We start from the raw sequence: 17,842 nt of genomic DNA, 5'->3' as shown, positions 1-17,842 counted from the left end.
AATAAATAAGTGACAAGGTCCCATTCGTAAATGTTAATGCATTAATTAACAGTGAGCAATATTCTTGCAGCATTTATTAACCTTTGTTAATGTTAGTTAAAAAAATAAATAAAAATGCAATTCTCCATCGTTTATGACAACTAGTTTAAGTTATGTTGTTCAAGTTTACGGTGCATAAACTAATGTTACCAGATACAACTTTTGTTTTTAAAATGTTAAAATGAACATTTACTAAGATTAACAAATGCTGTAGAAGTATTGGCCATTGTTAGTTCAGGTTTACTAGTGTAGTTAACAAATGAAACCTTACTGTAAAGCGTTACTTTTTTTTTTCTTTTTTTTTTTACTTTTGGGAAAATATTACTTTACAGTGAGCAAAGCAACCGTTGGTAATACAAAATAAAATAAAAAGCAGTAACACTTTACAATAAGGTCTCATTTGTTAACATTAGTGTGTGTATATATATATATATATATATATATATATATATATATATATATATATATTAGTACTAATATATATATGCTCATGGTTAGTTATATTAACTAACCATGAGCAATACATTTGTTACTGTAGCCTGTTTGTTAATCTTTGTTAATGTTAGTTACAAATTACAGCTGTTCATTGTTTGTTCATGTTGGTTCACACTGCATTAACTCATGTTATCAAATACAACTTTTGATTTTAATAATGTATTAGTAAATGGTGAAATTGCCATTAACTAAGATTAATAAAAGCTGTAGAAGGATTCTTAGGTCATGTTAACTAAAGTAGTTAACTTATTGAAAAGTGTAACCAAAAAAGCTAATATTTAAGAGTTGCAAGCACCATTTTGTACCCCTTTTGTGGAAAGTATCAAATATTACTTGCTCCTTTAGTGCCTTTTAAAGTCAAAGTCAAAAACATCATCTAAAGTTCAGCAATTATATATAAAAGCCAGCAAGGGACAAAGAGCGCAGAGGCAATTTTTCACAATGATTGAGGGCTTTAAAACTTGTTTCTTTAGCTATTAGATTGATTGAACCGTGTGAAGTGTCAAACATATTCCCTGAGCAGTTTAAAAAACCCATTTAATAAAATATCTACACATTATGTATACTGTGAATTAGCCCACGAAATGCATACATTATGAGGAGACCCATGCTTCCAGAATGAGGGTGTCCCACAGAAAGCATGAGATTATTTTCAGGTGAACACAGTGAGATTCCGGTCCCCTGATGATTCAGCACTTGACACTCCCCGTCACTGGGGATCAGTCAGCTTTTGGTGTTGTTTTTAATTAACCGTGAGCTTCGGTGTGTGTGTGGCCATCGCAGCTTGCTACACACCTGCTGTTTGCAGCAGAAGCCTGGGGAGTCCTCGCTCTCAGGCAGAGTGGCCCCCGCTGGGACACCGTACCTCCAAGAGGGGGTACAAGGAGTTTGCCTTGAGAGTTTGAGACACCAAAGTGGTGCAGTCAGATTAAATTACGTGTCAGAAACAAGAAGCCAACAAGTTCAATGGGAATTAAACTTAAAAATATTACTTTATTAAGAATAATTATTTTACTTGTCATGTTTTTTTTTTTTACTGATGATTTAAGTGACAAAAATGAGGCAGAAAATGTAACTTTTTTTCAAAAAAGCACTTGTCCAACAAAAATTCATATTATATCCACTAGTTTATAAATAAGACTGTTGTTTGCTCTAAAAAGTTTTAAGTCTACCCGAATAGAGATCGCTGCATTTTAAACAGCATTACGCAGTCAAATGTGCTTCTTTTATAAAGAAATGTCAAATTATCCTGCTTTTTTAGTGCTGTCAAATCGATTAATCACATCTAACATAAGTTTGTAAATATATAATTGATTTGACAGCATTAAGTTATCTCTCAATGACAAAAACGAGGATAAAAAAAAAAAAAGGTAACACTTTACTTGAAGCCTTTATGACGCATTATAAAGGTATTCTAAATGTATCCTTTCATAAATAATTGTAACCAAAATTAAAATGCATTTTATTTACAGATTCCTTGTTACATCTAAAATTGGTTTTCATGTGTTTTAATGCATTGTACTTTCTAAAGGTGTAAAAATACTTTTAATGCACTATATATAAAGGCTTAAAGTAAAGTGTTACCAAATATTCCTATTAAAAAGCAAAGGTAAGAGCTGTGATCTAGTAGTTTCCGTCAGGATTCCTCCTCTTCCTCCTCCTGGGATTGGCTGGAAGCAGATGATTGGTGGAGTGGTGTTGTCCTCCATTTAAAGAGTCCGAATGCAAAAGACAGGGTTCCTATTGCTGCTGCTGAAACTGTGGCAATGAGCTACAGGAACAGAGACGGCTAGTGTAAACATATACTTGTGGAAATATGAGTCCCTCATCATTACACATGAAGAGATGAAGCATTATGATGTTAACACTGTATCGTCCCAATGAGGCGATCATGCAATTATACACTATTAAACAAATTAAACAACAAAGAGCCCATCCAGGCTATTTCTTTCTTTTCTTTTTTGTTGTTGACTGACTGACTCGTGTTATAATTACACTAAATTATCCATGATACAGTATGCTTTTGAACACACATTCAGTCAACATTTGTACTTTAAAAAGGATAGTTCACCCAAAAATGAACATTTTGTCATTACACCTCATCGTATTTGCAAACCTGTATGAGTTTCTCTTTTTCTGTTGAACACAAAAGATGATATTTTGAAGAATATTTGTTTTTTCCAACTATGGAAGTCAATGGGGTCCATCAACTGTCTGGTTACCAGCATTCTTCAAAATATCTTCTTTTGTGTTCAACAGGACAAAGAAACTCATACAGGTTTGCAACAACATGAGGGTGAGTAAGTAAGACCATTTTCATTTTTGGGTGAACTATCCCTTTAACGACAAAAAATACACAGACCTTTATAGCAGTATCTTGATGAACTTGGAAAGATCGTAGGTGTGCACTGATCAGCGCCAGTGTGCATGGCAGGTATGCATCGGTGCTATTGGTCTCTCTACATCTACGGAAAAAACATGGAGAATATGACACAATGTAATAGAGCGGTATGAACAGGTATGACGTCAGAACCAGGAAGACTAATTTGCCGCTGGTTCCTTCAAGATTTTCCTATGGGGTTTTATAATGGGTTTTTTTTTATTTATGAGTAAAATAAAGCCTGTGGTAAACATAACGTGATGATACTCATTTATTTTACCCATAAATCGAAAACCCCCATTATAAAAGACCATTGGAAAATCTCAAAGGAACCAGCGGCCAATTAGACTTCCAGGTTCTGACGTCATACTGTACCTGCACCGCTCTATAGCTTGTGAGAACAGTATAATGGAGTCGTCTGAAGTGTATAATGGCAGTCTGAATGTTTTAGGGTGATTGAGATGTCTTACCTTTGGTACAGGGTGCTGAGAAGCTTCTGTCTGTCTGTTAAGTGAAGGTGGAGCAAATTAAGCTCAGTGAGAACACTGAACGGCAGAGACTCTCCGTTTTGGACGAGCAGGCCAAGATTATACCAACCCTGAGGAGACAAATGTGAATATTAAAATATGAACATATCAAATATGAAATTAATGAATTGAAATGGGGGGGGGGGGGGGGGGGGACCAAAGAGAAAACAACCCTAAACAAAAAAAGTCTTTTTTTTTTCTTTTTTTTTTTTTTTTTAAGTAAACTGAAAATAACGAAATCCTGGAAATAACTTCAATATAGCTTGTTAGAACAAACAAACAAATATGGCTTATTAAAATAATAAATACAAATGAATTCAGCTTGCTAGAATAAAAAAAATATTTCTGTTGTAATAATTAAATAAGTATAGCTTGTTAAATCAAAAATATATAGCTTAAAACAAACTAATAAAAAAACTAAAATAAATCTAGCTTGTTAGAATAAACAAAATATGTCTGTTAATTTAAAACAAATACTTTTTTGAATAAAATAATATAGCTTGTTAAAAAAAAAACAAATATAGCTGTTAGAATACATAAAATAAATATTTCTGATAGAGTAAATAACGTTTTTTAGAACAAACAAATATAGCTTGGTAGAATAAAACAAACATTTATGTTAGGAGAAATATAGTTATATAAAAAAAGCTTGTTAGAATAAAAAATATTTTTGTTATATAAATAAAGCTTGTTAGAATAAAAAATAAATACTTATGTTAGGATAAAGCTTGTTATGTGTTAGAATAAAAAAATATATATGAATAAATAAACAAATAAATAAAAGCAGTTTGGAAACGAACTGTTAGAACAAACATACATACATAAATAAATAAATAAATAAATAAATAAATAAATAAATAAATAGTGTGTGAGTGAGCTTATCCTTTCCCCAAATAATGACTTCAGATTTTTCGAAAACTACATTTCCTTATCATTCAAGCTTAGAGCATTAGCTGACACTGGTACCTGTGGTTCGTTTTTGAGAGCTGCTTGCTTGTACATCTCTGCGGCATCAGAAACCTCTTTTCTGCCCAAAGCCTGTTCACCGTAGAACAGATCTCCCATTCTGATCAAAGCTGAGAGGAAAACAGACACTCATCACCACATGCAGTCACTGAAGCTTAAGCCACAGGGAGCATGAGAAAGAGCACACGCCATCCAACCTCAGCTGTCCTTCAAGAGGAGCACTTCAGTTCACTGTGAAGACACGTGACTGCCGCCCTGATTCGTCTTTTTATATTATACTGCAGGTATGTATTTGTATTAATAATAATTAAAAATGGCTAAATTGCCCCTCCCAATATTTGATATTCTTGATACTGCTCTGCTGCACTCCATTACACACCACTCTGTTTGTTAGGATGACAAAAACGGTTTAAAAATGTACATTTAAGGCTGGTCAACCTCAGCAGTCTTACAGTGCTTGTCAATGTCAAAATTATTGAGACGGCCAATCAGATTAAAGAAGGCGGGGCTTATTGTTCACTGACGACGAGTGAGAATTCCAACGCGACACTTGTGAAAGTGTATAAGATGCAAGTAACTACACATTTAATATTTGTTTTACGATAGATATGTTCAATGACCAACAGTAATATACTGTGCAAACTGCTCAACTTTTATGGAATTTTGCCATTTTGCATTGAAAATTTGCTATCATTTACAGATCCATGCATTCATTCGTTTTGTGTTTTTGACATAAGATATACAAATAAGTGAATTTGTACATATTTTCTTAAAATATAATTTGCAAAAAGTTTAAATGGATTACTTAACAGCTATACAGCTACTTTACAGCTATATATACACACATACACATACATATACATACATACATATATATATATATATATATATATATATATATATATATATACACACACACACACTCACCTAAAGGATTATTAGGAACACCATACTAATACTGTGTTTGACCCCCTTTCGCCTTCAGAACTGCCTTAATTCTACGTGGCATTGACTCAACAAGGTGCTGAAAGCATTCTTTAGAAATGTTGGCCCATATTGATAGGATAGCATCTTGCAGTTGATGGAGATTTGTGGGATGCACATCCAGGGCACGAAGCTCCCGTTCCACCACATCCCAAAGATGCTCTATTGGGTTGAGATCTGGTGACTGTGGGGGCCATTTTAGTACAGTGAACTCATTGTCATGTTCAAGAAACCAATTTGAAATGATTCGAGCTTTGTGACATGGTGTATTATCCTGCTGGAAGTAGCCATCAGATGGGTACATGGTGGTCATAAAGGGATGGACATGGTCAGAAACAATGCTCAGGTAGGCCGTGGCATTTAAACGATGCCCAATTGGCACTAAGGGGCCTAAAGTGTGCCAAGAAAACATCCCCCACACCATTACACCACCACCAGCAGCCTGCACAGTGGTAACAAGGCATGATGGATCCATGTTCTCATTCTGTTTACGCCAAATTCTGACTCTACCATCTGAATGTCTCAACAGAAATCGAGCCTCATCAGACCAGGCAACATTTTTCCAGTCTTCAACTGTCCAATTTTGGTGAGCTCATGCAAATTGTAGCCTCTTTTTCCTATTTATAGTGGAGATGAGTGGTACCCGGTGGGGTCTTCTGCTGTTGTAGCCCATCCGCCTCAAGGTTGTGCGTGTTGTGGCTTCACAAATGCTTTGCTGCATACCTCGGTTGTAACGAGTGGTTATTTCAGTCAAAGTTGCTCTTCTATCAGCTTGAATCAGTCGGCCCATTCTCCTCTGACCTCTAGCATCAACAAGGCATTTTCGCCCACAGGACTGCCGCATACTGGATGTTTTTCCCTTTTCACACCATTCTTTGTAAACCCTAGAAATGGTTGTGCGTGAAAATCCCAGTAACTGAGCAGATTGTGAAATCCTCAGACCGGCCCGTCTGGCACCAACAACCATGCCACGCTCAAAATTGCTTAAATCACCTTTCCTATTCTGACATTCAGTTTGGAGTTCAGGAGATTGTCTTGACCAGGACCACAACCCTAAATGGATTGAAGCAACTGCCATGTGATTGGTTGATTAGATAATTGCATTAATGAGAAATTGAACAGGTGTTCCTAATAATCCTTTAGGTGAGTGTATATATATATATATATATATATATATATATATATATATATATATATATATATATATATATATATATATATATATATATATATATATATATATATATATATATAACACACACACACACACACACACATATACACACACTTCTCATGTGTATACACGTACAATGAAAACATTTATTAGTAAATTTGTTTAAATTACCATAAGGAGCTGGAACTTGATTCTGTATCGACATGTTGTAATATCTTAACATGCAGTGAGTCACCAGTGCTGGATCCAAAGAGCCCTATAAAAGATATAAAACATCTATCAAAGCCAATCGAGTGAATATGTTCATCTGAATCTAAAGCAAGTGTTTAGAACGGACTCACTGAGTTGAGTTCACAAAGGTACGCCACATTAAACTGAGCGGCTTCAAATCCACTCTCTGCCGCACTAAGGTAATAAATCAAAGACATGATCCTGCAACAGTACGAGAGAGAGAGAGAGAGGGGGGTAAACAATAGAAAGTGGCCTTTGCAACTTCCTTTTCTAATGTAAATTAAATCTAAAAGGATTTTCTTATTGTAATTTAATATTATGATAATTATACATTAATATCTGCACTCAAACAAAAAGGTTTACCAGTCTCCTTTGAAATAGGCATTCAGCCCGTTCCTCAAGACTGTTCCCAGATATCCATTCTGTTCAGATGCCCATTTAACCCAACTAAAGTCCAAAGAGAGAGAGAAAAAAAATTATGTAAATAAATCCTTATAGCGCTTTATACAATACAGATTGTTTCAAAGCAGTGATCAAGAGGAAAATAATGATTCAATGACGCAAACAGAGTTCAATTAAAACACAAAGACAAAATGTCAACTAGTAATACTAAGAAAGAATGCCACTAGGGGATTATGGGTAGCAGAGGCATCATGCCCATTCACACGTGCACACTCAGCCAATTATGTTAAGTTGCATGAAGGGTTGATAAAGCTTGGGTCTATATCTACAATAAAAATGTTATATAATATTATTTTGAGTTACATACAGAACAGCGTCTGCTGGGCGTTGAACAACTTGGCTGGGGATCCCATGAATCCAAATGTCAGCCAATTCAATGCCACCGCTTAAGAGTCCTCTCTGGGCTGACTTCAAGTAGTACTTATATGCCTTAAACTGATGAAAAGGCAAAATCATAGTTAAAGAAAAACAATATCACAAGTCTGTATTTGATTAATATAATAGGTTTAAAAGCACATCGGCGTGTGAGGATCTACCTGGTCGGCAGGTTCTCCGGGATAAAGGCCCTGAGAGTAGAAAACTCCCAGATTCATGGCAGCATCGGGGTGACCTTTGGCATCAGCCTGTTCCCACAGATGTACCGCCTTCTCGTAATCCTTCTCGTACTGCTCAAAGTACCAGCCCAGAGCTGTGAGAGCGGGAACAGACCCCTGCGGGATGGCACATCACTTAAAGGGTGTCTATTGAGTGACATACAGTCAATGTCAATAAAAAACTAAAGAAATACATGAGCATCTATTACATTCAGTAACAAATAAACAGCGTGCATAAACTAATCAAACTGTTTATTTTTTAAAAGCCAAAATAGTTCAAGATATGACAATTAAAAGGTAAATTGGTCTAATTTGAATTGGAAAAGTAAGGCTGATTATCTCTTAACTAACTAACTAACTGACATAAATGTATTTAAAATACATTTTAGTACTGTTTTGTTTTTTTCACTAGGGTAGATCTTAAGACGCAGTCTTAACATAGTAACTAAGTTTATGCACCAAGCCGCAGTCTAAACAAATTTAGATGTACGACACCGGCAAGACACACCTGTTCTATTGCTTTCTTCAGGAATTTAACGCCTTTCTGAACATCTTTTGGAACTCCTTGACCCTGTTAATACAAGAAAATATGATATTTAGTACGCCTGGTTTAGCTTTCTCTTCAGCAGTATTCACCTTAAATGTTTTGCAAGACTGCCCTCTGTTGGCCAAATCAGATATTCTTTATGAACCATCACATTCTGAAATCTTCAGGATTGCACATAAGATCAGAAATAACAAAGATATAAAGGTCACTGACCGTGAGGAGCACAATGGCGTAATCGTACATGGACACGGGGTCATTGAGTTTGGTGGCTCCTCTTTCATAGTGCTTCACTGCTGTCTGAATGTCTGGAGACACACCTTGCTGACCCCAGAATAACATACGACCCATTGCTTGCTGAAGCAGAAAACAAACAAACCTTTTCAGCTAAGATTCTGTGCATTTGATTTGTTGTTGGATGTGAATTGTAGTACCTCAGCCTCAGCCACTCCACTTCGTGCCTGCAGCTTTAGCCAGTGAAATAGATCGTCGTTTTCATTGGTTTGGGCCTTCAGGGTCTCTTCATCATTTAAACGGATCAACTCAACAAAAGTCTACAGAGAAGATGAAATGTTATTTAGAAAGCCATTGAAACTGCCTTGCACAGCTACCAGAAAGGTAGTAAAGACATCATAAAAGTAATCCATGTGACTCCAGTGGATTGACCTCAGTTTTATGAATGAATAAATGACAGACTTTTTATCTTTGGGTGAACTAACCCTTTACAAAGGTATTACACATCCAATCAGTCTAAAGTCTTTATACAAATTTCTACTGGATAAGACATTTTCAATGTTTTGTTGTGCCTCACAGCCTTATTTTTATCTGTTAAATTAAATTTTAATACAGGAGACAACTTAATTTATCCACCCATAATACTGGATGAAATTTATGGAGAAATTTAAGGAACATGGTGTTTGAAAAAAAGAAAACTATGTTATGGTTCTCTCGCAAAATGTATTGCACTTCTCCAAGAAACATTGCGTTCTCTCGGAAAAGTATTGCATTCCACTGAAAAACATTAGAAGTGTCCCAATTTGCGTACTTATGCACTATTCTATGCCGTTTTGTAGTACGAATGGTGCGAGTACGTTCACATTGAAAATTCAAAAAAGAAAAAGGCCAATAAATACCCAGATGATACACATAATTAGTCTAAAAAACAGAAGTGTGGAATATTGGCCATGCATGCACTCAACTGATGCAGTTCTAATTACGTAGCGGAGGGGAAGGGGCTATCAAACTTCGATGTTGAATAACAAAATAAGTACAGATTGTATAAGTGCACAGTGTATAGTGCGTCATTTGGGACAACAACTGTTGTGTTCTCTCGCAAAAAGTATTTCGTTCTTTCACAAAACAGAAAGCAGCGTTCCACCAAGAAAGATTGTGTTCTCTTGAGGAACTTTTGCGTTCCACTGAGAGACATTGCATTCTCTCGCAAAACAATTTCCATTCCACAAGAAACATTGCATTCTCTGGAAAAAGGATTTCATTTCAGCAAAACAATTGTGTTAATGTGTTCCCCCGAGAAACTTTCTGTTCTCTCAAGTTTTACAATACAACAGAATCTCTCAGGGAATGCAAATGTTTTGCAAAAGAACGCAAACGCATTAAAACATATTTCAATCCAATCTTTTTAAAAATGTATTTTTACCATCAAGTCCCTAGCGGCTCCATAGAAATTTGGGACTCGTTATAGATAAAAGTTTGTAATTGGGCTTTACAAAGCAAAAGCAACAACAACAAAAAAGCCTCTTACTTGCTGTGGGGTGGGATTCTTCTGATCAATGCTGGTTTGTCTTGCAATATTAATGTAATAAGCATAGGAAAGGTCACGGTCAGGGGTTATCTCCAGGTCACCAATATGGTGCATGTGCCCTAAGCGCAGAAGTGCCAATCTCCAGTCCTTCTGAGCTGCCAACAGGGACAACAGCCAAGCCTGCAGTGCCACAGATCAGGTTACATCTTAATCGGCTAATTCTCATTCACTTTTTGTTGTGTTATACAGCCATGCTTGAGATCATATTACAATTACACACGCAAGATTAATGCCGGAGTGACCTGATCACCACATTACCCCAAAATACACACCTTGTATGGCTGTCTCTTGACTCCGATTCCACTGCTGAAGAGCACAGAGGACAGATGCAGAGCTCTATAGTCTCCCAAGCAGCCAGACTGCAGCAGGAAAGGCATCATCCTGGTTATAACCTCCACACTGTGAGCTGCACTGATTTTACGGAGGACTAGTGCATAAAGCACCCTTCCCACTGCTGTAGCATTCACCCTGCCTACAATAGAGGAAACAATAAAAGCACAAAAGTACTTATCATTGTGGCAGCGGCTTTTGCACAGACGGGCACGTTTCGAAGATCAGAATCAGACTGAGATTTATTGCCAAGTATGCTTAAAAACGAGGAATTTGTCTTGGTGACAGAAGCTCCAGTGCACAGAGTGAATGACAAAAATGACAAGACACAAACTAAAACTAAAATAAGTAAATCCAAAAAAATATGGCCTGGGTAAAGAAACTTTTCTTGTGTCTGGCTGTTCTAGTACTCTGTAGCGCCGACCAGATGGCAACAGTTCAAAAGAGGACGTGGCCTGCATGGTGTGAAGGGTCCAGAGTGATTTGAGCCCTATTCCTCACTCTGGATGAGTACAGTTCTTGTAATGTGGGAAGGGGAGTACTGATTATTCCCTCAGCAGTCCAGACTGTCCGTTATAGTCTTCCGAGGTCTGATTTGGTAGCTGAGCTGAATCAGACAGTTGAAATGCAGAGGATTTGCCGTGACAGCCGAGTAGAAACGTGTCAGCAGCTGTAGGAGGTTGAACTTCCTCAGTTGGTGAAAGAATAACAACCTCTGCTGGGCCTTTTTCACAAATATGAGTGTCCCACTTTAAGTCCTGAGAGATGGTAGAGCCCAGGAGTGTTCATGATGGAAAGGAGAGGAGTGCTGGGGTCGTCCTCCTGAAGTCCACTATCATCACTGGCCCTGTCCCAAATGGCACACTTCATGTGCACTTGCAGTATGTGGACTTACAATGGCCGCTGGTTGCGCATGTCTGTTAAGTCCACAAGACCGTAAGGTGTCCCATTTGTCATTTTAGGTTTCAAAAGGGTGCTCACGCGTGCCCCCTTTATGGCCGATGTGCGCCCTTGATGCTCACTTTCGATCCTGCAAGCCCGCGAGCTCCGCAGCAGACTTCTACCCAACAGTCAAAGTGGAAATACGTCACGAAAGTGTGGACTAGGAGGAATATTGTGAGGGCTTAGGGTTCCATTTGGGCCAGTTTTGAGCATGTTCAGCTCCAGGTTGTTGTGACCCACACCAGACAGCCAGCGGTTCATCCGCCCTTCTATACAGACTCGTCACAATCTCGGATAAGGCAGATGAGTGTGGCGTCATCTGTAAACTTTAGGAGGTTAACAGAGGGGTCTTTGGCAGTGCAGTCATTTGTGTAGAGGGAGAAGAGCAGTGGGGAGAGAAAACACACAGTGTGCGGGTGTTGGATGTGAATTTTCCCCATCCTCTAGGGATGCTGCCTGTCTGTCAAGAAGTTGGTGATCCGCTGACAGATGGAGGTTGGCACAGAGAGCCGAGTTAATCATGCAAGGATCCGGTTTGTGGACTTCAGCTTGGCCTTCAACACTATCATCCCAAACCTTCTCCTGTCCAAAGTCCCTGGTTTGTCTAGATTTTGCAGGATGTAGTGCAGTCCCATGCTGTCGGTGTCATCCGAGGACCTGTTTGCCCGATAAGCAAACTAAAGGGGGTCTAGCACGGGTCTAGTGATGTCCTTCAGGTGGTCCAACACGAGTCTCTCAAATGACTTCATGACCACAGACATTAAAGCATTAAAGTCTGTAGTCATTCATTCCTGTGATCTAGGGTTTCTTTGGGATGGAGTCCCTTTCTTTCTTTCTTTCTTTCAGTGGAGCATTTGAAGCATGAAGGAACTTTGCATCACTCCAGAAATCTGGGTGAAGATGGATGACAGCTGGTCTGCAAAGACTTTTAGACAGGTGGGTGAGATACTGTCTGGGCCTGGTGCTCTCCTGATCTTCTGTTTTCGGGAGAGCCAACATACATTCTCTACACAGATTCTAAGTGCAGGTTGTGTAGTAGGAGCGCAGAGACGGGGGTTAGCAGGTGTTGATGGTTGTGCGGAGAAAAGGGCAGAGATTGTTTGCTGGAACCTGTTTTCAACTTCTCAGAGTAGCTTCTCTTGCCTACTTTTATGTCCTTTGTCAGTGTTTTTGGCCTGTTTATACAAGACTCTGCCCCCACTTCTATAGGCATCTTCTTTGAATTGGTGAAGCAGTTTGATTTTTGCAATGGACCATAGTTTATCGTTGTTATATGTTGAATTATTCCTGGTAGGAATGCACATGTCACTGAAATCAGTGGCTCCATCTTCAAAACACTCCAATCAGTGCAGTCGATGCTCTGGTGGTTGCCAGAATATTGCTATAAGATTGCTAAGGTGTTCTGTGTACAGTATGTATCAGTGCTACGCAGTTTCTAAGGGGATCTGAGTCTGTGCCTGCCGAAAAAACATCTTAGATCAGTCTAAGGTCCCCCAGTTCCAGCTGGTCAGTAGACTGGTTTTAGAGGAGATTTGGGCTAGGAAAAAACAACTAAATCCATTTCAAACTACCTTAGACCTTCAAGCTTTTTTCTTTTTCACCAGGGATAATATTCTAATTTCTAGATATTGCTTGGGTTCCTCCATTGTAAATGTATCAACACTAATGATATAGTGGGCTACCTTTAAAATATTTGAGGTCAGTAAAAATATTTTTGAAAAAAAAAGTATTGTATGCTCATGATTTTCTTTGATCAAAAATACAATAAAAACAGTAATATTGTAAAGCATTATTACGCTTTAAAACAACTGTTTTCTATCATAATATATATTTTAAAATGCAATTTATCCATGTGATGGCAAAGCTGAATTTTCAGCATCATTACTCCAGTCTTCAGTGTCACATGATCCTTCAGAAATCACTCTAATATGTGAATAAGAAAGAAACATTTCTTATTATAATTATCAATGTTGAAAACATGCTGCTGGATATTTTTCAGGAAATAAATAAATATTATATTTATATAAAAATAAATATCCTTACATTTTTTTTTCAGGATTCTTTGATGAATAGAAAGTTCAAAATAACATTCATTTGAAACAGAGATATTTTGTAGCATTATAAATCTTCAGTTTTGATCAATTTAATGCATTCTTGCTGAATAAAATGAGTAATTTCTAGAAAAAAAAAGGAAAAAAAAAAACCTCTTACCGACCCCAAACTTTTGAATGGTAGTGTACATAATATGAACACTTGATCTTCCATCAATAAACTGTTAAAATATAATCTTACCATATTTCTGTGACAGTAGTTTGGTCAACTGTGCAACTTGGCGTCTGTAAGGATTTGTCTGAGATTCAAAGTACATGCATTGCTCTGTTGAGTTTCCTGTACTGTGATTCAGCAGCAGTTCTGTGTATGTGTCCAAACAGCTGTCTGGATGTGAACATACATACATAATTGTAGACAATGACAAAAATACATATTTTGATCTCTAGCGCAGACTAGTGGACATATGTGGTACTTACCTGACAGTCTCTTTAAAGTGAGTGGGTGACTTGGCACAGAGAGGAAAAGCTCTGATTTGAAATTTTGACAAGACTGGAACCATCCAGTGATATTAACCTTTGATATTATATGAGGAAGGTGAATCTCAGCCTGTGAAGATGTAAAATATCATGCTTAGTCCAGGGGAATAGAATACAGTATATACTCAAAATGTTGCTAGAGCAATGCAAAAATCCTGCGCTCAATTTTCAGGGAACGCATCAACTGTTAAAATTGTATACTGTGAATCCAATGCAAGTCACTTTGGATAAAATAATCTTTATATAATATAAAAACATAAAAAAGGTCATATTCTACCTGGTCAGCAGGGAGCCCCTGTATGCGATAGAATGTAGTTGGTCCGTAATATCCTTCAATCCCCTGTATGAATTTACCTCCACCAATCACAAAATAGCCATGCGTGTCATCCAACATGATGTTCATACCAAATCTGCACAAAACACCAGATCCTTCTTATAGCAATAGCTTATAACTGTGAAACTTCAATTTTACTGCTTTAAATTAAGAATCTTACATGTGCTCATCAGCTTTCATATCAGTTTTTTGCTGTCCATTGGTACATGCAATAGAAATTTTTGCCTACAGGAGAAGAAACATGATGAGTTTCAAATATGAAAGAACAGGCACTAGAACAGTGAGCCAAACCACAGTAGAGAGGTGTACAAATGTCATTGTAATTGACCATTATATAACTGGCCCCTTTTGTGCCACCAACTGAAATCATTCAGTACTGTGTGCTTATTTTTTATTTATTTTTGTTTAACCTTTATTTAACCAGGTGAGCACATTGAGAACACTTTCTTATTTACAATGGCGACCTAGCCAAGATAAAAGCGTCGAGGTACAAAAGAACAAAGTTACACATGTAATTACAAGACAAAGTAGTACACAATAAGCATAGGAATGCAGTATGCAGGTCAGCAGATCAAATATTTACAGATTTATACAAATAGTGCAAAAGGTGTCAATATATGGAGGTAAATGATTGGTAAATAAACTGGTGACTGCCATACAGTCAATGGATGAAGTAAGTGTAGAGGTCTAATAAGGAGGTACTGTTGTCGGGTACAAAGTGGCTATGCTTAGAACAATATGAAAGGTGGCAAATGGCAAAATAGCAAATGACCATTGCTGGATGGGGAATATGCAAAAATATCAAAACAAAACAAAAACAAAAACAGAGACAGCCATGGTAGATTAGAATGTACAAATAAATGTATTAATGGCAAAAGTGTGAGTCGGGTTAGCATGTACAATGGTCAGACAATAGATTCGCTAATAGTAATTTGAAGGTGGATAACGGGACAATGGATTCAAGCTTCAGATTTTTGAAGTGTATTCCAATCATTAGCAGCGGAGAACTGGAAGGAAAGGCGGCCAAAGGAAGTACGGGCTTTAGTAGCAGTCAAAGTGATATACCTGCTTGAACGAAGGTTCATAGAGGGGGTAGCTCTGTAGATTAATGATCTTAGATAAGGTGGGGTTTTACACAGTAGACATTTGTAAATGAGATGATACCAATGTTTTTGACGCCGGGTATGTAATGAAGGCCAGCCGATTAGACTGTAGAGGGTGCAATGGTGGGTATTATATGGAGCAATGGTGACAAAACGGATGGCGGTATGATATACGACATCTAGTTTTCGAAGGAGAGAGTTTGAAGCGGGAAATAACATCACCGAAGTCAATAATTGGAAGGATGGTCATTGTCACGAGGACGAGTTTGGCTGGGAAAGTGAAAGAGGCTTTATTACGGAATAAGAAGCCAATCCTGGATTTAATTTTGGTTTGGAGCTGATTAATGTGGGTCTGGAAAGAGAGTGAGGAGTCGAACCAGACCCTAGGTATTTATAGTTGTCTGCCTGCTCTATTGCAGACCCATCTAGTGTGGTGATGCTTATTGGGCAGACAGGTGCAGTGTGAGATTGATTAAAGAGCATACATTTAGTTTTGCTAGAATTTAGAAGCAGTTGAAGGGAACAGAAGGAATGTTGTATATTATTAAAGCTTTCTTGGAGGTTTTTTAACACAGTGTCCAACGACACTGTTATCACACATTTTATTACACACACACACACATCCAATCACAAGCTCACCATTCGTCCCAGAATCTCCAGGTTGATACGACACCACTGATGAAGAGGAACCTTAAACGATGAAAGGAACGCTGATGAGCGCCCCACATCTCCATGCACCTGGACGTGAATCTTACCTGAACGAATCGGACAAAGGTAAATTCTGTAATTGATCAAAACCAGAAATGAGTGAGAGTGGTCCGAGACCGTCACAGCCTTACCAATGTCAGTGAGGAACAAGGTAGGGGTGGCATAATTATTTTTCACATCAATGTGGTGCAGAAGTCCACATAAACGGTCACGGCAAGGATTTGTCAGCAAAACCCAGAGAGATATGGCACACCTAAAGAGTCAGAATCAACAATAACTCAGTTATTCTGTGGATTAAATTACTAAACTTAAGCCTGGTTGGCAAATAAGTAGAAATGCACAAGCTCTCACCAGGGGTAATAGATAGATTTGATTCTCAGGCCTTCCAAAACTTCATTTCTGAATGGCTGGAGGGTTTTGGTGATGCCATAACGCTCACCAGTAGAGGCATACAATGTGGAAAGAAGAGACGCCACCTCTAGTGTGAAAACATAAGATACATTAAAACAAAACTTTTAATGATTAAGCCTGCAAATAAAAACACACACACAAAAAAGGACATTATAGTGCCATTGATGCATTGTTGCTTAAGTGTCCAAATACCATTTGGGTCAACTGTGCACAATGATACAGAATGATTAATATATAATTTACATGAAACCCCAAGGTACTTAAAATAGGACCACAACAATGCTATTACTACAATTTCCAGGTACATGTCCAATGGTAGTACCATACTATAATACCATTTTGTTCCGCGCACTGTGGCATGCCATCTCCCCTGACTCTCCAAAGCAGATCTGTGTCCCAGTTGGCACAAAGCAGGTGTTGTTTGAAGGGTCGACTCAGTGGTGAGTGAACATCGAGGGGAACCGTGACACTGGCTCTAAAAAGCCTGCCCGGTCCGGTGGATTCATCAGGGCCGATCCAACCTCGCAATAAACAGCTGAGAACCCAGTCAGAACTGCGTGTTATCCAGTCGGGCCGGTACACAAGCCAGTCAGGAAAACTCACGACCACCACTCGGGTTCTGCCACGACCGGGCTCGCAGGTCCAGTATTTGTGAAAAACAACTGAGGTAGATCCAGAATCGAACGAAACCAGAACCTGAACGTGTACTTCGGACGACTCATAACAGGTGTACTGAACGCGTAAATGACAACTGGAGACTGGCGCGTCAGGTGCGTCGAGGAAAGCCACAACACCTGTGCTGGATCGGCTCAGACAGACAGTTAAAGGCACCTGGTTATAAACAAATAAAACACATTTAATTATGGATGTAAACTATTGGTCTACCTCTAATTTGCATTTGAAATGTATAGGCTACTTACAGAAACAATGACATGTAAACACAACCAATAAAAACTCAAATCTCCCATCATTCGTCTTCAAAAAACCCAGCAGCTATCAGAAGATTTGGATTAAACGAAATAATTTAATTAAAATGAACACAGACGGCTGGTTTCCACATCCGCGTCCATAACCGTTGAAGTGCAGGATTTCACGTGATCAAATACCAAAGCAGGTACCTGATCCCGGGATAACATCCTGTTCGAGCTGCAGGTGGAAGAATTTAAGCAAACAGAAGGGACAGTTCCACCCTCTAATGCAAATCTAGCG

General features: G+C 38.2%; 1 protein-coding gene across 1 annotated transcript; it reads right to left on the bottom strand.

Annotated features, from left to right (window-relative positions):
* Positions 1-1,509: 1,509 nt before the first annotated feature.
* On the bottom strand, positions 1,510-17,769 carry LOC311090387 (protein sel-1 homolog 3; the record flags this gene model as incomplete). Its single annotated transcript, XM_084125644.1, has 23 exons — positions 1,510-2,305; positions 2,897-2,999; positions 3,385-3,512; positions 4,408-4,517; positions 6,737-6,821; positions 6,907-6,997; positions 7,160-7,243; positions 7,566-7,693; positions 7,795-7,968; positions 8,360-8,422; positions 8,612-8,752; positions 8,830-8,949; positions 10,158-10,337; positions 10,490-10,689; positions 13,782-13,925; positions 14,018-14,147; positions 14,355-14,487; positions 14,572-14,636; positions 16,154-16,269; positions 16,354-16,475; positions 16,574-16,700; positions 16,969-17,464; positions 17,752-17,769. 23 exons carry the CDS (start codon positions 17,767-17,769, stop codon positions 2,171-2,173), a joined length of 3,093 nt encoding a protein of 1,030 aa, XP_083981770.1. The 3' UTR covers positions 1,510-2,170.
* Positions 17,770-17,842: the final 73 nt, after the last annotated feature.

The sequence above is a fragment of the Abramis brama genome (assembly GCF_963993115.1).
Source record: "Abramis brama genome assembly, chromosome: 10".
Classification (NCBI taxonomy): Eukaryota; Metazoa; Chordata; class Actinopteri; order Cypriniformes; family Leuciscidae; genus Abramis; species Abramis brama.
The sequence above is the reverse complement of the archived record's forward strand: the minus strand, read 5'-3'. Positions and strand labels throughout refer to the sequence as shown.